Genomic DNA, 22,817 nt, shown 5'->3' with positions numbered 1-22,817 from the left:
ACCTCCTGCCTGATGGCAGCATCGAGAAGAGGGCACGGCCCAGATGGTGGGGGTCCCTGATGACGGGTGTCGCCTTCCTGAGACGTCGCCTCCTGTAGATGTCCTGGACAGTGGGGAGAGCTGTACCCGTGATGGAGCTGGCTGAGTCCCTCCACTCTCTGTAGCCTCTTGCGTTCCTGTGCGTTGGGAGTTCCCACACAGAGAGCGGTGGGTGCCTGGAATGTGCTGCCAGGGGTGGGTGTGGAGGCAGATACAGTAAGAGGCGTTTAAGAGGCTCTTAGGTAGGCGGATGAGTGTGGAAGGAATGGAGGGACCTCGCATCAGCAGAAGGGATTAGTTTAGCTAGACGTTCAATTACTAGCTTAATTAGGCACAACATTGTGGGCCGAAGGGCCTGTTCCTGTGCTGTCCTGTTCTGTTTGTTGCCCCTCACCTTGCTCTGTTCAAGATTCAGGACTTCATCGGAATTATGGTGAAGGGTCCCAACCTAAAACATCGAGTGTTTCTCTCTCCACAGATGCTGTCTGACCTGCTGAGGGTTTCCAACAGTTTCTGTTTTTATTTCAGATCAACATTTGCAGCTGTTAGATTTTCAAAGTATCTGTCCCCATCTTTAAACGTATTCTCCATTCTGCCCCTTCCTCTCTGTACTACCCCATCTTCTTTGGTTACCAGCTCCCTCTCATTTAGCCCTATGACGCAGCAGGTAGAGCCACTGCCTCACAGCCCCAGAGACCTGGGTTCGATCCTGACCTCCGGCACTGTGGGTGAGTGTGTGTCTGTGTGCGTGTCTGTGTGGGTGAGTATGTGTGTGCGTGTGTGTGTCTGTGTGGGTGAGTATGTGTGTGCGTGTGTGTGTGTGCATGTGTGTGTGTGGGTATGTGTGTGCGTGTGTGTGTGTGGGTGAGTATGTGTGTGTGTGTGACTGTGTGTGTGTGTGCGTGTGTGTATATCTGTGTGTGCAGTTTGCACATTTGAGCACTCAGACTTCCTGACGGCACCTCTCATTCCAGGGTCGCAGTGTCAACTTCCTGCAGTTTTCCAGCAGTCATGTCGGGAATTCTGCTGGTGATCCCGTGCCGGATTACTGGAGAAAGGTTACCCCTCTGACGGGGGTTGGATGGGGGTGCGGGGTGGGGGAAGAGGTGTGGTTCAGGTCAGATACAACTGTAAGATTATTGTAAATGTATTTAATTTTTTAAATGTGTTTTCTAGTAATTTAAAATTTTGTTTTCAATGTCTACTTATAACAGAATTATTTTTAATAGATTTTAACCAGCTTTCTCTTAAGTGTTCTATGGTTTTGAAGCATTAACTCTGCTTCTCTCTCCACAGACGCTGCCTGACCTGCAGAAAGTTTCCAGCATTTTGTGTTTTTGTTTCAGATTTCCAGCACCTGCAGTTTTTTTTGATCCACACTTTCTCGGGAAAGGGAACATCCACGGGGGTGATATATCCAAAGAACTTTCACTTTCTCCCCGCAGGATCTTTTACAGGACGTTGGGGGGTCTTTGGAAAGACCAGCAGTGATTGCCCCTGGAGAAAGTGGGGGTGTGGGCTGGATGCTCGACCCACTGTGGTCCTTCTGGTGAAGGGGCTCCCGCGGTGCTGTTGGGGACAGAGTTCCAGGGTTCTGACCCAGTGACGGTGAAGGCACGGGTGAGATTTTTCCAAGTCGGGATGGGGTGTGTTCCCCTGTGCCTGCCGCCCTTGTCCTTCCCGGCAGGTTTGGGAGGAGCGTCCTGGGCGGGTAACGTTTCCCCGGATCAGCAGCTCGCGACCTTTTTTAACCAACCGGTGATTGGAATCATTTCCGAGGAGCGCTCAGACTTCCTGAGACGGCACCTCTCTTCCCAGCACCCGAGTGTCAACTACCTGCAGTTTCCCAACAATCACCTCGGGAATTCTGCTGGCGATCCTGTGCCGGATTACCCGGAGAAAGGTCACCCTTCTGACAGAGGGAGGGAGAGAGGTGTGGCTCGGGTCAGGTACAACTGTAAAATAACTATTAATGTAAATGTACTTAATTTTTTAATGTGTTTTCTGGTATTTTAAAATTTTTATTATTTTGTTTTCAAAAAGTTCTTTTAATAGAATAATTTTTAATAGATTTTTTTAACCAGCTTTCTTTATTTTTGATCCTCAAGAGATATTTAAAGTTTTTGATGGTTTTGACAAGCTGCTCAGCTCCAGTGGACAGGGCTCCAGTTCTGACCGCTCTGCTGTGGATGAGCCTCTGGGAGCTTAAGCCCCGTTAAGCGGTCCGAGACGACTGTGCGACACCTCCCGCAGACGGGGACAGAGCGGTCAGTTGGTCAGTGTGCCTTCGGGCACCGCATGTTCCGTCAGTGGCTTGTGGATTGGTGCGGCAGCACTATCGGGTGGTGGAGCAAAGAACGGCAGCTCTAGCTTTGCAATATGAGCTTCACACACTGAAGGTGGATCAGTGTCTAATGTGTTCAGGAAGGAATTACTCATCACCTCAACTGGAAGCCAGAGAGAACCCGGAAGCTGTGATATCATCTCCAGTTACAGGATACAAATTGTTGTGTGGATCATAGCTTGGTGTGTGAGTAAAGCTTGTGTGAGAGAAAGAAAACACCTTCCCTTAACAGACCCCTCTGTCCCCATCACACACTCCCGGGGTCAGACACGGGGTGAAGCTCCCTCCGCACCGTCCCGTCACACACTGCCGGGGTCAGACACGGGGTGAAGCTCCCTCCGCACCGTCCCGTCACACACTGCCGGGGTCAGACACGGGGTGAAGCTCCCTCCGCACCATCCCGTCACACACTGCCGGGGTCAGACACGGGGTGAAGCTCCCTCCGCACCGTCCCGTCACACACTCCTGGGGTCAGACACGGGGTGAAGCTCCCTCCGCACCGTCCCGTCACACACTCCCGGGGTCAGACACGGGGTGAAGCTCCCTCCGCACCGTCCCGTCACACACTCCCTGGGTCAGACGCGGGGTGAAGCTCCCTCCGCACCGTCCCGTCACACACTCCTGGGGTCAGACACGGGGTGAAGCTCCCTCCGCACCGTCCCGTCACACACTCCCTGGGTCAGACGCGGGGTGAAGCTCCCTCCGCACCGTCCCGTCACACACTCCTGGGGTCAGACACGGGGTGAAGCTCCCTCCGCACCGTCCCGTCACACACTGCTGGGGTCAGACACGGGGTGAAGCTCCCTCCGCACCGTCCCGTCACACACTCCTGGGGTCAGACACGGGGTGAAGCTCCCTCCGCACCGTCCCGTCACACACTCCCGGGGTCAGACACGGGGTGAAGCTCCCTCCGCACCGTCCCGTCACACACTCCCGGGGTCAGACACGGGGTGAAGCTCCCCCCCAATCAAGTGCTTGGGCCCAAACCCGAGCAGAGCGCCCCCCTGCAGCCCGTGTGGGGTTTTACAACGGCCGGGGAGCTGGTTGGTGCGACTCCCGGTGTGTGCCTGGGCGGGACTGGCCCACTTCCTGACACTCCACCCTGGGGAAGTGGCGGGTGTCTGAGTCGATGTTGTCACCGCGAGATACGACAGGAACACGCCAGGATTTTTTTTGAAAATGTTGTTGCTGTAATCACACAGGTCGCTGCCTGGGGAAGCGCACAGTCGGCCCCACCCTCAGCGGCACCCCCAGAGGGGCAGCGAGTGACGCCCGGCGCTCCCTGTCTCCGGCGGGGCCGACAGACCCCCTCCCCTCTCCAACCCCTACGCCCACATCACTCTCACCCTCCCTCTGGGTCGCAGTCACCCCTGGAGCTGCGATGTGTCGGGGGGGGGGGGGGGGAATGGGGGAGGATTTGGGGAGGAGGGGGATGGGGGGGACAGGGGGCAAGGGAAGATTTGAGGGGGGGGATGGGAGGGGAAGGGCGATGGAGGGGGCATTGGGGAAGGACGAGGGGAGGGGGGAAATGGGAGATTGGAGGGGAGGGGGTCATGGAGGATCGGAGGGGAGAAGGGGAGGGGAGGGGTTGAGGGGAGGATTGGAGGGGGGTTTGAGGGGAGGTTTGGAGGGGGGTTGAGGGTAGGATTGGAGGGAGAGGGTGAATGGGAGGGGAGGGGTTGAGGGGAGGATTGGAGGGGGAGTAGATGGGAGGGGCAACAGGGGAGGATGGGGGACAGTGGAGGGGAGAGGGAGCTTTGAGTGATGGGAGAGGGGTGAGGATTGGAGGAGAGGAGGATGGGGGGGTATTGGAGGCGAGGGGTAGGGACGGGAAGGGTTGGCGGGGAGTGGGGAGGGAGGGAGGGAGGGGGGGAGGCTTGTCCTTGGAGCTCAAGAGCCCGATACCCAGCTGCCCTCCGTGAGGCACCTTCGCCAGCCGAACCCCTGGGCAGATACAGCAGCACCTTCGGGGCAGGTGCGTGGGTGTTTGGGGGTGGGGGGGCGTAGTGGGGGTGGGGGCTGGTGGGGATGGAGGGTGGGGGCGCTCCTCGGATGTGCAGCCCACTGAAGTCAAATAGCCCGCAGGCACCCAGGGAACAGAGACTGGGGTCCCCGGGCTCCATTGGAACTGATCCTGGGGTGGGGGGGCGGTGTGTTGAGGGGGGGGGGGCCAAGGATGTTTGGAAGGGGGGTGAGAGGGCGCAGGAAGAGATGGCAGCAGGCGCCCCGTCCAATGGCTGAACCAGCTTTCGGCCTCAGTTCCCTCGGCCCTCTTGCCATCCCTCGGCTGAGGTTTTGGGGGTGGGGGGCAAGAGAAGGGGGAGGGTCTCTCCTCCACCCCCCCACTCCCCCAACTCACCCCTACCCCACCCCCCCAGGACATGGAGAGATCAGACACCCTCCCTGGCCGTTACCACCGGGGTCCGGGGTGGGGCGAGCGGGGGCGGGTGGGTTCATCACCTCCCTCTCGCCGTGCCACCCCCCCCCCCGCCCCCGCCAGGTCAGAGCTCGTCCCTTGGCGAGGTGGGGCGGTCCATGCCGAAGAAGGAAGAGGGGCGGCCGTGCGCGTCGCGCTCCCGCTTGGCGAAGGCGGTGAACGAGGAGACGCAGTTCCCGATGAAGTGGTCAGCCTGCGCCAGGATGTACAGGTCGGTCTGGGGCAGCTGGGAGGGGCGGTGGACCACACGGACCTGTGGGGGGAGAGAGGGGGGGGGGGAGAGAGTGAGGGGAGATGAGGGGGTAGAGAGGAGGAGTGTCGGGGGTGGGGGAAGAGGGAGAACGTTGTAAGACTTCCATTCACCACACAGACCACCGCTCCCCCGAGACGTTACAGTTCACCACCCACCAGCTGACTGAGTGCGGCCCCAACAGCTCTCGAGAAGCTCCACACCGTCCCGGGACAGAGCAGCCGCTCGATCGGCTCCCCATCCGCCCCACTAAGCACCCCCTCCCTCCCCACCACAGAGGCACCGTCCACAGAACACACCGCGGTTATTCACCCAGGCTGCTCCGACAGCGCCTCCCGAACCCGCCACCCCTCCCGCCAAGAGGGACAGGGGGAGCACCACCACCTGCAGGTTCCCCTCCAAGCCACACCCCCATCCCCACTTGGGAATCCACTGCCGTTCCTTCCTCCTCAGTGGGCCTGCACCCTGGAATACCGTCCCCAGCAGCGCCCTGGGAGCCCCTTCACCAGAGGGGCAGCAGAGGATCCAGGGGGTAGCTCACCCCCCCCCACCTTCTCAAGGGGCAGTTAGGGACAGGCGATAAATGCTGGCCTTGCCAAATTCCCGTGGATGAAAACCAGAAAAGCCGGAATTTACAGAGCACCTTCAACACAGTGACAGATTTGACCCTGGACCACACAGGAAACTCCCAGACAACCTGACCGAGATCAGGTCAGGGAGAATCTCAGTGAATGGCGGGGGCTTCGAGGGGTTGAAGCGGCCTACTCCTGACAGGGAAGTGGGCGGTAACGGGCAGAGTTCAGGGCAACAGGTCAAAGTGAGGGGGGAATTCCAGAACTTCGGGGCCTTGAGTTATTTTAGTTGGTGTTGTCGTGGGCCGTATCTCAAACAATGATGGGTTGGAGCACAGGAAGGAGATAGAGAGCTTAGTGTCATGGTGTCATGACAACAATCTCTCCCTTAATGTCAGCAAAATGAAAGAGCTGGCCATTGACTTCAGGAAGCAGGGTGGAGTACACGCCCCTGTCTGTAGTAGTGATGCTGAGGTGGAGATGGTCGAGAACTTCAAGTTCCGAGGTGTAAACATCACCAATAATTTATCCTGGTCCCACCACGTTGATGCTACAGACAAGAAAGCACATCAGCATCTCTACTTCCTCAGAAGGCTGAGGAAATTCGGCATGTCCCCAGTGACCCTCACCAATTTTTACAGATGCACCATAGAAAGCCTCCTATCTGGAGGCATCATGGCTTTGTATGGCAACTACTCTGCCTGGGACCACAGAGAGCTGTGGACTCCTCATATGAATTCATGAGGGGCAGAGATAGGGTGAATGCACACAGTCTTTTCACCCAGGGTTGGGGAATCAAGAACTAGAGGGCACAGGTTTAAGGTGAGAGGGGAGAGATTTAATAGGAACCTGAGGGGCAACTTGTTCACCCAGAGGGTGGTCCGTATGTGGAACGAGCTGCCAGAGGAAGTGGTTGAGGCAGATACATGAACAACATTTAAAAGGCACTTGGACGGGTACATGGATAGGAAAGGTTTAGAGGGATATGGACCAAACGTGGGCAAATGGGACCAGTTTAGATGGGAATCTTGGTCAGCATAGACCAGTTGGGCCGAGGATCTGTTTCCGTGCTGTACAACTCTATGACACAGCCCAGTCCATCACGCAAACCAGCCTCTCCTCCGTTGACTCTGTCTACGCTTCCCGCTGCCTCGGGAAAGCAGCTGACATATTCAAGGACCCTACCCACCCCGGACATTCTCTCTTCTCCCCCCTCCCATCGGGCAGAAGATACAAAAGCCTGAGAACACGCACCACCAGGCTCAGGGACGGCTTCTATCCCGCTGTTATAAGACTCTTGAACACTTGTACGATAAAGATGAACTCGATCTCTCAATCCTCCTCGTCGTGGCCCCTTGCACCTTATTGTCTGCCTGCACTGCACTTTCTCTGTAGCTGCGACACTATATTCTGCATTTGTACTACCTCGATGTACTTATGTATGGAATGATCTGACTGGAGGGAACACAAACAAAAGCTTTTCACTGGACCTTGGTATACGTGACAATAATAAACCAATTACTGATTAGACTGGGAACGTCGATGTACAAGTGAACCCTGAGGTGAGAAAAAATTCTTTCATTCAGGGTGTAGAACTCTCCACTGCAGTCACTGAATGCATTTAAGGGGGAGATAGATTTCTGGACACAAAATGGATACAGGGAAAGGGCAGATGTATGGTATTGAGATAGTATATCTCAATGGGCTGAATAACCTTCTCCTGTTCCCATTTTTCTATGTTTGTATGGGCAGGCACGGTAGTGTAGCGGTTAGCATAACGCTATTACAGCGCCAGTGACCCGGGTTCAATTCCGGCCGCTGTCCGTAAGGAGTTTGTACGTTCTCCCCACGTCTGCGTGGGTTTCCTCCGGGTGCTCCGGTTTCCTCCCACATTCCAAAGACGTACAGGTTAGGAAGTTGTGGGCATGCTATGTTGGCGCCGGAAGCGTGGCGACACTAGCAGGCTGCCCCCAGAACACTCTACACAAAAAATGCATTTCACTGTGTGTTTCGATGTACATGCGACTAATAAAGAAATCTGATCTTTAATTTCAGCCACCAATGGTGATGGAATTAAGGAGAGACAGAAGAGATGCTGGAAGACGGAGCAACAAACTCCAGATTAAATTAAATTAAATCTGGGATTTGCAATATAAAAGTTGGGAAGTTTTGCCTTGTGTGTGAGACAAGTGTATTATTTAAGGAGGGATATTGAAGTTGGTTTATTATTGTCACACGTACCGAGGCACAGTGAGAAACTTTGTTTTGTACGCCGTCCATACAGATCATTTCACCACATCAGTGCATTGAGGTAGTACAAGGGTAAACAATAACAGAATGCAGAATAAAGTGTTACAGTTACAGAGAAAGTGCAGTGCAGGCAGACAATAAGGTGCAAGGGTCACGACGAGGTAGATTGGCAGGTCAAAGAGTTTGCCTTTAATATACAAAAAGTCTGTTCAATAGTCTTATAACAGCGGGATAGAAGCTGTCCTTGAGCCTGGCGGTACATGTTTTCATATCTTCTGCCCGATGGGAGGGGGTAGAAGAGAGATTGTCCAGGGTGGTTGGGGTCTTTGATTACGCTGGCTGCTTTACCGAGGCAGTGAGAGGTATAGACAGAGTCCAAGGAGGGGAGGCTGGTTTCCGTGATGTGCTGAGCTGTGTCCACAACTCTCTGCAGTTTCTTGCGGTCCTGGGCAGAGCAGTTGCCGTATCAAGCTGCAATGCATCCAGATAGGATGCTTTCTGTGGTGCATCTGTAAAAATTGGTGAGGCTCATCGGGGACATGCCAAATTTCCTGAGGAAGTAGAGATACTGATGCACTTTCTTGTCTGTACCATCAATGCGGGTGGACCAGGACAAGTTGTTGGTGATGTTTACACCTGGGAACTTGAAGCTCTTGACCATCTCCACCTCAGCACCGTTGCTACAGACAGGGGCGTGTACTTGGCCACGCTTCCTGAAGTCAACGGCCAGTTCAAGCCACGAACTTCTTTGGCCGTCGGTGCTCGCTCAGCATGGGGGACTGGTCAGTTGGTTTGCTGACATTGAGGGAGAGGCTGTCATCATGACCACGTCACTAGGCTCTCTATCCCCTTCATCTTGTCACTATTCCTGCAGTGGAGGCGGTTCAGAGAAGTTTTGCTGGATAGGAGAGTCCGACTAGAGGGGAAACTGAACAGGGTGGCACTGTGGCGCAGTGGGCAGAGCCGCTGCCTCACAGCTCTGGAGACCCGGGTTCGATCCCGACTTCCGGCGCCGTGCATCTGTGGAGTTTGCACGTTCTCCTGGTTTCCTCCCAAGTTCCAGTCGGTTCACTGGCCGCTGCGGGTGTGAGTGAGGGGTAGAATCTGAGCAGGGCTGTCAGCATGCTGGTGTAAAAGGGTCAGCATGGCATCGAGGGGCCGAAGGGCCTGTTCCCGTGCTGTATCTCAGCCAGGAGCGGCCACTCCCATTTCCCCCTCCTTCCCGTCTCACCTCCTTGTCCACGGCCTCCTTGATCTCCTCACTGTAAGGCTCCGAGTCGGTGGCGATGTAGACGGACTTGGCCCCAATCGCTTTCGCCCAGGTGCCCACCGCCCTCCTGATCTCCACTGGACTAGGGAGGCACATCTCCATGGTGAGGGGGCGGGCCGTCTGACGGTTGTAGCCCACGCACTGTGGGGACGCCATGAGGTGGGGTCCGGCTGTGCCCTCCTTCACCATTTTGCAGGCGTTTCTCTGCGGTGGGGGTTGGAGAAAGAGAAACACAACGGGTTAAATGTACAGGGAAAGGTACAACGTTAATGCAGGACCTTTAGCGGCACTGGGGGTCCTTGGTGTATCAAAGGATCATTGATGTACAGGGGGGATCTTTGATGTACGGGGAAGATCTTTGATGTATGGGGGGATTGATGCACAGGGGGCATCATTGACGTTCAGGGAGCATCCTTGATAACCTTTGTACCTGCCCGATACCCTCAGGGATCTTGGGGTCCAAGTCCACTGCTCCCTGAAAGTGGCCATGCAAGTAGACAGGGCGGTAAAGAAGGTGTACGGCATGCTTGCCTTCAAAGGTTAGGAAGTCACGTTGCAGCTGTATAAAACTTTGGTTCAGCCACACTTGGAGTATTGTGTGCACTTCTGGTCGCCCCCCAACTACAGGAAGGATGTGGAAGCTTTGGACAGGGTGCAGGAGGGGTTCGCCAGGATGTTGCCTGGATTAGAGGGTATGAGCTATAAGGAGAGGATGGACAAACTTGGGTTGTTTTCTCTGGAGCGTCAGAAGCTGAGGGGAGACCCGATAGGAGTTTGTAAGATTATGAGAGGCGTAGATAGGGTGGGCGGTCAGAATCTTTATCCCAGGGTAGACGTGTCAAATACTAGAGGACAAGCATTTAAGGTGAGAGGAGGAAAGTTTAAAGGAGATGTGTGGGGCACGTATTTTCACACTGAGAGCGGTGGGTGCCTGGAACGCGCTGCCAGGGGTGGTGGTGGAGGCAGATACGATAGAGGCGTTTAAGCGGCTGTGAGATAGACTCATGAATATGCAGGGATGAAGGGATGTGGATCTTGTGCAGACAGATTTGGTTTAATTCTGCACTGTGTTTGGCCCAGACGCGGTGGGCCGAAGGGCCTGTCCTGAGTGTGGGGCCCGGTGTGGGTCTGGGGACGGCAGGTGTCGGATGGCGGGCGGGAGTGGGGGATGGGGTGGGGGGGCCGGTGTGGGATGGGGGATGGAGGGGGGGGGCGACGTATGGGATGGGATGGGACGGGGTTGCGGTTTGGGATGGGGGGGCCTGGAGTGGGACGTGAAGGGCAGGTGTGGGATGGGGGATGGGGGGGGTGCGTGGTATGGGATGGGACGGGGCGGGGTTGCGGTTTGGGATGGGGGGGGGCCTGGTCCGGGACGAGAGGGTCTCTCGGACCCAGCCGCCCCTCCCTGCAGTTCCAGAGCCGGCTGCTTACCCAGTCCACGCCGACCCGCAGGTGAATGCCCAGGTACGGCCTGGGCAGCAGGGCCCGGATTTGCCCCTCCGCCTCCTGCGCAAAGCTGTCGGCCCAAACCACGAACTTCTGTAGGTGCTGGTGCTCACTCAGCACGGGGAACTGGGCCGGAGCCCCAGGGAGGGCCAGCACCGGGTGCTCAGAGGCCGGGTACCTGCGGAGAGACCGGCGGTCATTACACCGTGTTACCGCTAAACACTGTCGCTGTGGTAACAACGTTACCGTGGGAGTCACAGTCGTCCAGGTCGCTGTGAATATGACATCACAATCAGTCATCCAGGTCACTGTGAATATGACATCACGATCAGCCATCCTGGTTGCTAAGGTGTGACATCACAATCAGTCATCCTGGTTGCTGTGAATATGACATCACAATCAGTCATCTTGGTTGCTAAGGGTGTGACATCACAATCAATCATCCAGGTCGCTGTGAATATGACATCACAGTCAGTCATACTGGTTGCTAAGGGTGTGACATCACAATCAATCAGCTTGGTCACATGACATCACAATCAGTCACTTTGGTTGCTAAGGGCCCGGGATTCACGGTTCCGCAGGAAATGACCTCACAGGACACTACTCTTGGTTACTAAGGTCACAATAAAAAGGGTCACCCTTGGTTGCCAAGGATTGCAATGGTTTGTTTCAGGTTTCTATAGTTACAACAGATCACTGGGATGCCCTGTCCTTAGCAACACCATTCCCTTCTGCTCTCTACAGCCACGGGCAACTTCTAGTTCAGAGGTCATCGCTCCAGTGACCGGGGCTCTGTCACCAGTTGCCACGGTCGCAAGGTCGCCATGGATTGTTGCTTGGTTGCTCAAGCCTGGTTGCTGTGGTCACATGAGGCTGTCCCTGGTTGCTGTGACCATGACAACACAAGCGACTGGCCTGGCCCCAATCCCCCGGTATAAGATGCCGGGAGTCCCACTGTCGGACCCCAGGACCCCCTTCTCACCCCAGGACACTCGCCCTCACCCTGAGGACCCCTCCTCACCCCCTGCGAACATGCCCCTCACCCCAGGAACACTGGACCCCCCACATCCCCCAGGACCCCTCCTTCAGCCTGGGATCCCCCCTCACCCCCCCTCCCCCCGGGGAACCCCTCCCTCACCCCCCAGGGTGACCTCTCCCTCCCGATCTAGGGGCGGGGAGGAGGCAGCCATCCTGGGGAGACGGGGGAGGAGCTGCCCACCCCCCCAACCCCAGCCGAGAGCCCATCAGGCAGGGACCTACCTCTCCATCCACTGGGCCCTGTAATAGGAGCTAAAGGCGATCCCACTGAAGAGCTCGGAGCGGTCAAAATCCACGCCGAAGTGGTCCCAGAACGGGCCAAAGGGGTTTCCATCCTGTCAAGGAGGAAGAGGCAACATCAAGCCCACCAGATCCCCAATTTCTTCCTCCCCCATTTCCCTCCCCCGGATAGAATATGAAAGCAAGGATGTGCTGCTGAGGCAGTCAGACGGCATTGGGAATATTGTGAGCCATTCTGGGCCCCGTATCCGAGGAAGGACATGCTGGCCCCGTGCTGGGTCCAGAGGTGGTTCACAAGAACGATCCCGGGGGTGAAAGTCTTAACGTGCGAGGAGCGTTTGATGTCTCTGGGCCTGTACACAATGGAGTTCAGAAGGATGAGGGGGGAAATCTCATTGAAACCTCCCGGATACTGAAAGGCCTGGATAGAGCGGACGTGGAGGGGATGTTTCCGTCGGTGGGAGAGTCCAGGATCCGAGGGCACAGCCTCAGAATAAAGGGACGTCCCTTTAGAACTGAGATGAGGAGGAATTTCTTCAGCCGGAGGGCGGTGAATCTGTGGAATCCGTTGCCACAGAGGGCGGTGGAGGCCACGTCATTGGGTGTATTTAAGGCAGAGATCGATAGGTTCTTGATTGGTAGGGGGGATGTTAAGGGTTACGAGGAGAAGGTGGGATAATGGGGTTGAAAAAAAAATCAGCCATGGTTGAATGGCGGAACAGACTCGATGGGCTGAATGACCTATTTCTGCTCCGATAACTTACAGTCTTATGTGGCCGGGATCCAGACACATCCAACCCCACCACCTCTCGTCGCCTCTGCCTTCTCACGCGTCTCCCCCCCACCCCCACACATACCCCCTCCACACCCTCCCCCCCCCCTCCCCCCAGCCCCCACAAGGCCCCAGGCTCACCTTCATGGGGCAGGAGGACCGATCCGCACTCCGCCGGGCCGCTGCGTCGAAGCAGTAGGCCACCCTCTGCCCGGGCTTCCAGTGTTTGGGCGCCAGTTCCTCCATGAAGCCCTCCATACTGACCACCCGGTGAAACTCCCTCAGCCGCTCCAGCTGGAAGTACTCGGAGTAGGGAACGTGGGCCTGGAACACAGGGGAGGGGGGTGTAGAGCATGAGGGCCGGAGGGAAGGGGGGAAGGCTCACCTTCCCCCTCCTGTGGGGCGTCTCATAGAGGGTGGGGGTTATGTAGAGAGGGAGGGTCAGAACCAGGGAGGGGTTAATACAGGGAGAGGCAGAACATGAGAGGGGGAGGATTATGCAGAGAGGGAGGGTCATAGAGTCACACAGCATGGAAACAGTCCCTTCAGCCCAACTGGTCCATGACGATCAAGATTCCAATCTAAGCCGGTCCCATTTGCCCGTGTTTGGCCCATATCCCTCTCAACCTTTCCTACCATGTACCTGTCCAAGTACCTTTCCAATGTTGTTAATGTTTCTGCCTCAACCACCACCTCAGGCAGCTCGTTCCATATACGGACCACCCTCTGGGTGAAGAAGTTGCCCCTCAGGTAGAAGTTGCCCCTTGGTTGCCTCTCCGGTTAGAAACTGAGAGCGGGGATGCAGGGAGGGAGGGTCGGAACCAGGGAGGGTCGGAACCAGGGAGGGAGAATGCAAGGAGGTAGGGTTGGAGCCAGAGGGGGAATGCAGAGAGGGTCGGAGAAGTAAAGGGGTGTTACAGAGGGGGTATATACAAGAGGAGAGCAGGGAGGTGCTGCAGAGAGAAGGGGCAAAACAGATGAGGGGGTAACGCAGAGGGGTAAATGCAGAGGGGTAAGGACAGTTGCTGCAGAAACAGGCCCTTCGGCCCATCGTGTTCCTTCTGACCACTGGCCACCCATTTTATTGGGGGCCTCCGTTTCCGTGCTGTATGACCCCTTCCGCCCCTGCGCAGACGGGCCGAGTTCCCTCCTATCCCGGGCGGCTGAGTGGTGGGGGGGGTCCAGGCAGCTTACGTTGGTGTAGGGAGGCGTGTGGTGCCGGTAGACCACCCAGGGAGGAACCACCAGCGTCCGGTTCAGCATCTCGGCGAAGGCCAGCGAGCCCAGGAAATGGTCGGCTTGATTCCCGAATCGACCTGCGGTTCATTTCCAAAGGGTGGGGGGTACACATAAAAGCACAAGTCAGGAGGGTGCGTCGGACCCCGGCGACTCAGAGGGAGGGGGGCGAGCGAGGCGCGGACGATTGGTATCCCTGGGGGGTGTGGAGGCAGCGAGCTTCCCCCTTTTTAAAAATATAAACGTTCATTAACTGTTAAGAGCCAGGTTGTTACTTGGTGAGTGTCCCTTTAAGGCAGCTGGTCAGTCGTGTAATAGAGTGTGTGTGTGGAGCGTACTGGCAGCTGCACGGAGAGACGGGGGGAGAGAGAGAGACAGAGACAGAGACGGGGGGAGAGAGAGAGAGAGAGACAGAGACAGAGACGGGGGGAGAGAGGGAGAGAGAGACAGAGACAGAGACGGGGGGAGAGAGAGAGAGACAGAGACAGAGACGGGGGGAGAGAGAGAGAGACAGAGACAGAGACGGGGGGAGAGAGAGAGAGACAGAGACAGAGACGGGGGGAGAGAGAGAGAGACAGAGACAGAGATGGGGGGAGGGGGGGAGAGAGAGAGAGACAGAGACAGAGACGGGGGGAGAGGGGGGGGAGAGAGAGAGAGAGAGAGAGAGAGAGACGGGGGGAGAGAGAGAGACAGAGACGGGGGGGAGAGAGAGACAGAGAGAGAGAGGGGGGGGAGAGAGAGAGAGACAGAGAGAGACAGAGAGAGACGGGGAGAGAGAGAGAGACAGAGACAGAGAGGGGGGGAGAGAGACAGAGAGACAGAGAGAGAGAGAGACGGGGAGAGAGAGAGAGAGAGACAGAGACAGAGACGGGGGGAGAGAGAGAGAGACAGAGACAGAGACGGGGGGAGAGAGAGGGGGGGAGAGAGAGAGAGACAGAGACAGAGACGGGGGGAGAGAGAGGGGGGGAGAGAGAGAGAGACAGAGACAGAGACGGGGGGGAGAGAGAGAGACAAGAGACAGAGACGGGGGGAGAGAGAGGGGGGGGAGAGAGAGAGAGACAGAGACAGAGACGGGGGGAGAGAGAGGGGGGGAGAGAGAGAGAGACAGAGAGAGAGACGGGGGGGGAGAGAGAGAGACAGAGACGGGGGGGGAGAGAGAGAGACAGAGAGAGAGAGGGGGGGAGAGAGAGAGAGAGACAGAGACGGGGGGAGAGAGAGAGAGACAGAGACAGAGACGGGGGGGAGAGAGACGGGGGAGACAGAGAGAGGGGGGGAGAGAGAGGGGGGGAGAGAGAGGGGGGACAGAGAGAGAGGGGGGAGGGAGACAGAGAGAGAGACAGACTGCCGGTCTCTGTATCGATGGATGAAGAACAACAGCTGTGACTGTCACTACAATCCATGTACGGACTTTTGGAGCAATCAGGGGAGAGCTCTTTGTGGTTAACCTGTACTGGGAAGCAGGTGTATCTGTGGGCGGCCACGTATCGAGTGCCCTCGGTGTGGCAGATACTTCGGAACAAAGCAATGGAGACCTTCGGTGATTGAGGTGTCGTATGGGCTCTATCGTGGAACTTGTGGATTTCGTAAATTCCTTCCCTCTACGTTCTCTCTACTGTGGTTTTCAGAAGCCTTTTGCTCATCGTTTTGCTTCATGACTTGCTGAACTGAACTTTGAGAACTGTTCCCAGACTTGGGGGTTTGGGAACTTGCCACACACACACTTTGAGTTTATTTTGGGGGTCAATGTTTAATATCTAACATTTTTATTTCTCTTATGATTACAAGTATTTATTAATAAATAGATTATAACATTTATACATGGTTCGTTGTGTTTCCATTGTTGCTGGTACGTAACGTAACTAAAAGCACTACAAAAGGACAACCAATGTCAATACGCCCATGGAACACACACGCAACACAGCAGAGAAAGACAACTGCTAAACGTAACACGCAACACTTCAGATGGGAATCGCATTCTCACCGTCCACGACACACGCGACCCCCTGAGGGGCCCACCGAGCGCGGAACTCAACCAGGGTGCCTGCAGAAGTGGGTAGCGGAAGGTGCTGCCCGGGCGGACTGCCTCGAGATGTTCCGGGGTTATGTCCGTGCCCGGGTAGCTGAGGAGAGGGAATATGCGGTGTCCACGGGTACCATGGAGGCGTTGGGCACCGCAGGGGATAAGTGCCATCCTTGGCAGGGATGGGGATATTTTAATTTAGTTTACTTGTGTTAGTGACTGTGTTTAGTCACTGTTATTGTCTCTGTTTTTGTTGTAGTTTTGTGGTATTGTAGATTGTATTTTGTAATAAAGGAATTTAAAAAGAGAAAAAAAGGGTGCCCGCGGAGACCGCGCACTCTCTCTCCAAGGACACCCATGCACAGACGTGAGCCCAGAAGATGGGCGGGCAGGTGGGAGGAACGGCCGGAACCCTCGGCCGCCCACCGCTGCGACCCATGGATGGCCAGCTTGGCCAGGCCCAGCAGAAGACCCACCAGGAGATCCCCCCGCGCGACCAGCCCACTCCCCCCCCCCCCCCCCCCCCCCCCCCCCCCCCCCCCCCCCCCCGCTGCACCGGGTGACCGTAGATCAGCAGCGTTGGGCTGAAGTGCAGCCAGAACTTGAGCAGCGGCCCCTTCGGATACGCAACGAGGGGGCGGCGAGCTTCCCACTTACCCATGCAGGGGCAGTAGAGGACGTAGCCGTTCTCATCCCAGGTCAGAGGGTCGGAGGTCGCGCCGGCCTGAGCCAGACAGTTGCCCCGGAGGAGGAGGAGGAGGAGGGACAGGAGGGCAGTCCCGCTGCCCGGTCCATCCCGTGACGTTGTCCCCGCTGTGGGTCGTCCGGCTTCCCGGGGATGGGGATCCATCCTCTCTGGATCCTGGGGGGGGTGGAAAGAGAGGGAGAGTTAATGTCCAGTGCCGGCTCCCACATCCCCCTCCCGCGTAAAGGGATGCAAAAGGCACCACAAGAATGCAACTCAATTTATGTCCCTCCAGAGAGTTAAAGCAACGGGCACCCTTAAAGGGACAGGCACCCTCTCCCCGGCATTTAAAGGGACAGGCACCCTCCTTCTGATAGTTAAAGGGACAGGCCCCCTCTCCCCCACATTTAAAGTGACAGACAACCTCTCCCCCACATTTAAAAGGACAGGCCCCCTCTCCCCCACATTTAAAGTGACAGGCCCCCTCTCCCCCACACAAAGCAAAAAGCACCCTCCTTCTGACGGTTAAAGTGACAGGCACCCTCTCTAGGGACGGTTAAAGTGGCAGGCACCCTATCCCTGACATTTAAAGGGACAGGCACCCTCCTTCTGATGGTTAAAGAGATGGGCACCCTCTCCCCGACATTTAAAGCAGCAGGCACCTTCTCCTTGGGTGGGTCTATTATCCGAATGTGCCTCCACTCCTGAGGCAGACACCAAGGAACTGATTGTGGACACCAGGAAGGGGAAGTCGGGAGAACACACACCAGTCCTCACTGAGGGGTCAGCGGTGGAAAGGGGGAGCAGCTTCAAGTTCCCGGGCGTCAACTTCTCAGAGGATCGATCCTGGGCCCAACACGTTGATGCAATCACAAAGAAGGCACGCCATCTCCTCAATTTGGTACCTCATCAAAAACTCTTGCAAATTTCTACAGATGTGCGGTGGAGAGCATTCTGACTGGTTGCATCACCGCCTGGTGTGGAGGCTCCAATGCGCAGGATTGCGAGGCTGCAGAGGGTTGTAGACTCAGCCAGCTCCATCACGGGCACAACCCTCCCCGCCATCGAGGACATCTTCAAGAGGCAGTGCCTCAGGAAGGTGGCATCCATCACTAAGGGCAGAATAGGCAGAATCAGGTTTATTATCACTGACTTACATGACGTGAAATGTGTTGTTTTGCGGCAGCAGTACGGTGCAAAGGTGTAAAATCTATAAATAAAATAAATAAATAGTGCAAAAAAAAAAGCAATAATGAGGTTGGGTTCATGGACTGTTCAGAAATCTGATGGCGGAGGGGAAGAAGCAGTTCTTGAATCATTGAGTGTGGGCCTTCAGGCTCCTGTACCTCCTCCCCGATGGTAATAACGAGAAGAGAGCATGTCCCGGGTGGCGAGGGTCCTTAGTGATGGATGCCGCCTTCTTGATGCACCGCCTCTTGAAGATGTCCTCGATGCCGGGGAGGGTTGTGCCTGTGATGGAGCTGGCTGAGTCTACAACCCTCTGCACCTTCTTGCGATCCTGTGCACTGGAGCCTCTGTACCAGGTGGTGATGCAACCAGTCAGAAGGACCCTCACCACCCGGGACATGCCCTCTCCCCATTACTACCATCAGGGAGGAGGTACAGGAGCCTGAAGACCCACACTTCAACGATTCAGGAACAGCTTCTTCCCCTCCGCCATCAGATTTCTGAACCGTCCATGAGCCCATGAACACTGCCTCGTTATTCCTTTTTCTTGCACTATTTATTTATTTTTGTAATTTTATGTCTTTGCACTGTACTGATGCCGCAAAACAACACATTTCACGTCAAATAAGTCAGTGATAATAAACTGATCCTTTCTCTCAAGTGTGCAGGAAGGGATGGTCAAACTTGAACCAAACTTTGTTGAGAATGCCTCCTGTTTACACAGCAGCCGAGAGCTCTTCCTCAGCCCTTGAGCCACCTCCCCGAACCCACACACACACACGCACACACCTACCTCCCTGGGGCACACAGTGGCTGCTTCCTGCCACCCCCCGCCCCTCCGACAGGAAGCCCTTCCCCTCCTCCCTGCCTCCCCCACCACCGCTACGGGCAGCAACACAGGACTAAAAGCACGGGCTGCTGCTCGATCGTCGGATCCCTAGGCTGTAATACGAAACCTGCTCCTCCCGACGCTGGGGATTCCTGAGGGTTTCCTACTAGTGTCCCCATTGGCTGATTCACTTTTAACTTGAGAGTCACCAAGCTGTACAACACAGAAGCAGGCTCTTAGACCCACCTACTGACTGTTATTTACACTGAACCCATTTGACTGCGTCCTTCTATGCCTTGCGTATTTAAATGAATCAGAATCGGATTTATTACCACTGACGTATGACGTGAAACTTATTGCTTGGTGGCAGCCGTACTGTGCGGAGAAGTGCCTGCCTAAATGTCCGCTAAACATATTCAGTTCCACCACATCTCCAGGCAGCATCACAAGATCACAAGACAAGGGAGCAGAAGCAGGCCATTCGGCCCATCAAGTCTGCTCCCAGGAAAGGGAAATAGAAATGAGAAATGGGGAATGGGGGAAGATACCATGTTCCAGATACCAACCACTCTCTGTGTAAAAAAAACCTTTCCCCTCAGATCCTCTTTAAAACTCCTTCTTTGCACCTTAATCCGATGTCCTCTTGTTTTTGCTACCCCCTCCCTGGAAAAAAGGTTTTGATGCCCCCGCTGTGGTAAGGCTATTGAACGGTCCCCTAGTTCAATAAGATGGACTCTTGACCTCACAATCTGCCTTGTCGTGGCCCTTGCACCTTATTGTCTGCCTGCACTGCACTTTCTCTGTAGCTGTGACACTTTTATTCTGTGTTCTGTTATTGCTTTTCCCTTGTACTGCCTCGATGAGGTGAAATGACCTGTATGGATGGCATGGCAGTTTTTCACTGTATCTCAGCACATGTGACAACAATTACAAATCTTGACTATCTATTTTATCCCTCTCATAAAAACTTAGCCCGCAAATCCCCTTTAAAACTCCTTCCTTTAACCTTGAACCTGCACCCTCTTACTTTTGATACTTTTGGCCCAACTGGTCCATGCCGACCAAGATTCCCACCTAAGCTGGTCCCATTTGCCCGCGTTTGGCCCGTATCCCTCTAAACCTTTCCTATCCATGCACCTGTCCAAGTACCTTTTAAATGCTGTTAATGAACCTGCCTCAACCACTTACTCTGGCAGCTCGTTCCATATACTGACCACCCTCTGGGTGAAAAAGTTGCCCCTCTGGTTCCTGTTAAATCTCTCCCCTCTTCACCTTAAACCTGTGCCCTCAAGTTCTTGACTCCCCAACCCTGGGAAAAAGACCATGCACATTCACCCTGTCTACGCCCCTCGTGATTTTATACACCTCTATAAGATCACCCCTCAGCCTCCTACACTCCAAGGAAAGCAGTCTGAACCTGCCCAACCTCTCTACATACTCCCTCGAGTCCCGGCAACATCCTCGTAAATCTTCTGCACTCTTTCCGGCTTAATGGCATCTTTCCCATAGCGGGGCGACCAAAACTGAACACAATATTCCAAATGCGGCCTCACCAACGTCTCGTACAACTGCAACATAAAACCCCAACTTCTATACTCAGTGCACTGACTGATGACGGCCAGCGCGCCAAACGCCTTCTTCACCACCCTGTCTACCTGTGACGCCACTTTCAGGGAACCACGTACCTGTACTCCTGGGTCCCTCTGTTCTACAACACTCCCCAGGACACCACTGTTCACTGGGAAAGTCCTACCAGGGTTAGTCTGCCCAACTTCTTGGCGGAGATCTCAGCTTTACAGGGCTCAGCTGGCTGGATACAGGGAGGGGGCTTGTCCCATTCCCGAACCGAGGGGTCTCAATCCCAGAACTGCTTCCGACAAGCCTTCCATTAGGCAACCATGTGTGGACAAAACTTAAAAGCCCCTGGTTCATTGGCCAGCACCAATGGTCAAAGGTCAGCTGACTCTTCCGTGAACCAATGGGGGGGGTGTCATCCTTTGTCATATGACTGCACTCTGGCCAATCATGTTCAAGGGGCTATAATAGACCCATCGTGATGTGGGTGATGTCAGTCAGGACACAAACACAATGTTCTGATTAACCCGAGCCCCAAGGGAGGCTGTTCCTTTATTTACACCACATGTCCAGGTAGGTTTGTAAGAAAAATAAATACATTCAGAATAAATATATATATACTTTTTTTAAAAAAGGGCAGCTCCTCAAGTGACGGCAGAGCAGTAGCTACCAGGTCCTTGTCTGAGACCATCCTGGGAGACAGAAGAGCAGAAATGGCCTTTGGTTTCAGACCGTCAAGTAAAGGTCCTGGTTACTGAGGGGATTCAGACCAAAAGAAAATGTCTGATGTTTTATGATGTTAAATTTATATTTCTAAATATGTTAAATCACACGCAGCCCATGCCATTCCGATTTGCCACATCTTCATTCTGAATGGTCGTGACCATTCAACAGGACAGTGGCCAAATGTCCACACACATATACATACACAGACAGACAGACAGACAGACACACACACACACATACACACGCACACACGCGCGCACACACACATGCAAACACACAGACACACAGGCACACACACACATGGACACACCCACACACGTACACACATATGTGTACACACACAGACACATGCACTTAAACACACATACTCACACACAGACACACACACACACTCACACACATGCCACACAGACATACATACACGGACACACACATGGATACACACACATGAACACATAGAGAGAGAGACACACACACACACACACACAGATACACACACACACACACACACACACACGCACACACACACACACACACACACACACACAGAGGCACATTCACACTCATGCGGTCTGGTACATGCTTTTCAGACATAAAACCCACCCACCCCACCCCAAACCATGCCAACAAGGGGTTAACTGGTGAGGACGGTGCAAAGCCTGTTACCCGCAGCAGAGGACCGGTAACCACTGGACATGGGCTTTAGGTCATTGACCAGGGAGAGGGAGATGGGGTCCTGTCTCCAAGCAGCAGGCTGCACACTCTGGGGTCCGCGGGCTGTCGGCAGACCCGGGGCAGCATTCGAAACGGAGGGAATTCCAGAGGTCTGTGGAGAGCAAAGGGCAGGGGACATGTGGGATCACTCTTTCAATGAGCCAGCATTCACATGATAGGCCCAATGGCCACTGCCTCTAGAAAATCATTCAAGCGTGGGAAGGCATGAGAGAAGAGGCCAAGGCAGGGAGATCACGCACTACACAGTGAGAGTGTGGAGACACCACCTGGGGTTAAAGCCTGTGATCATTAATTAACCGTCGCCAAGGGTGTACGGTACTGAGAGAAGGCTGTGGGGAGAGCGCGGGGCAGCGTGATTAGTTTGGGGACAGATACAGGTCTGTGGGAGAGAGCGGGGCAGCTTGTGTTGAGCCTGAGATCTGCTGGTGTCAGGAAGCACTTCCCCATACAATGGTGGGAATCTGTGATTTGCTGTCCTCAGATGCTCGAACCTGTGTGTGTGTGTTTGTCTGTGTCTGTGTGACTGTGTGTGTGTGTGTGTCTGTGTGTGTTTGTGTCTGTATGTGAATGTGTGACTGTGTGTGTTTCTGTGTGTGTGCGTCATTCTGTGTGTGTGTGAGTGTGTGTGTGTGTGTGTGTGTGTGTGTGTGTGTGTGTGTGTGTGTGTGTGTGTGTGTAAGGGGTGTGTGAGGGGTGGGTGTGTGGTGGGGGGTGTGACAACCCAACCAGTTCGAGGCCTCCCCTCTGTGCCGTGAGGGGATGAGGGTTGAGGCGGAGGACACGCCCTCACCGAACAGCAGACTAGGACCGAGGGGCCGAATGGCCTCCTTGCGTCCGAACCCAGACACGGAGAGGTCGGGGTCTGTCACTGGCTGTGCCCACATTGTCACTGGGAGCCCAGCCTCCAGGGGCAGTATCCCGGGAGGGAGTCCCAGCCTCTAGAACACCAGGCACCCAAGCCCAGAGCCACTGGTCCCACTGATGGGCTGGGATTAGAGACGGAGGACACCCTCACCCTGGTCCCGTCCCAGATCCCCCCTTCCCCCCCATGACTGACAGGGTTCCATGTTGTAGACCAGTTGGCACCCAAGGGTGCAGTGGAAGGCGGGGTTTAGTTCTAGGTTTGTCCAGTGGTTGACCGAGTCCTCTCATTGGTGGGAGTGTT

At 55.2% G+C, this 22,817-nt stretch overlaps 1 protein-coding gene across 2 annotated transcripts; it reads right to left on the bottom strand.

Moving 5' to 3' along the window:
• Positions 1-4,229: 4,229 nt before the first annotated feature.
• On the bottom strand, positions 4,230-18,712 carry pofut1 (protein O-fucosyltransferase 1). Of its 2 annotated transcripts, none has more exons than XM_052044585.1 (8): positions 18,581-18,712; positions 16,572-16,776; positions 13,853-13,974; positions 12,800-12,982; positions 11,869-11,981; positions 10,594-10,786; positions 9,124-9,366; positions 4,230-5,073 (listed from the first exon to the last, which is right to left on the bottom strand). In XM_052044585.1, the coding sequence occupies exons 2-8, from the start codon at positions 16,762-16,764 to the stop codon at positions 4,885-4,887; spliced, it is 1,236 nt and encodes a 411-aa protein (XP_051900545.1). In that variant the 5' UTR covers positions 16,765-16,776; positions 18,581-18,712; the 3' UTR covers positions 4,230-4,884. The 2 variants fall into 2 exon arrangements, with proteins under 2 accessions (XP_051900545.1, XP_051900546.1); XM_052044586.1 differs by lacking the exon at positions 18,581-18,712 and adding an exon at positions 17,505-17,523 and having other exon boundaries at positions 4,232-5,073.
• Between the last annotated feature and the right edge of the window lie 4,105 nt (positions 18,713-22,817).

The sequence above is a fragment of the Pristis pectinata genome, chromosome 37, assembly GCF_009764475.1.
Source record: "Pristis pectinata isolate sPriPec2 chromosome 37, sPriPec2.1.pri, whole genome shotgun sequence".
NCBI lineage: Eukaryota > Metazoa > Chordata > Chondrichthyes > Rhinopristiformes > Pristidae > Pristis > Pristis pectinata.
This window is presented reverse-complemented; position numbering and strand designations above follow the sequence as displayed.

Excerpts from the sequence above, each read along its gene's own strand:
- pofut1 (XM_052044585.1), bottom strand. The coding sequence starts at position 16,764 with ATGGATCCCCATCCCCGGGAAGCCGGACGACCCACAGCGGGGACAACG. Across the intron at positions 13,975-16,571 it reads CCTCTACTGCCCCTGCATGG|GTCGATTCGGGAATCAAGCC; the intron begins GTAAGTGGGAAG and ends AATGAACCGCAG. Across the intron at positions 5,074-9,123 it reads AGGAGGCCGTGGACAAGGAG|GTCCGTGTGGTCCACCGCCC; the intron begins GTGAGACGGGAA and ends CTCCCCCCACAG.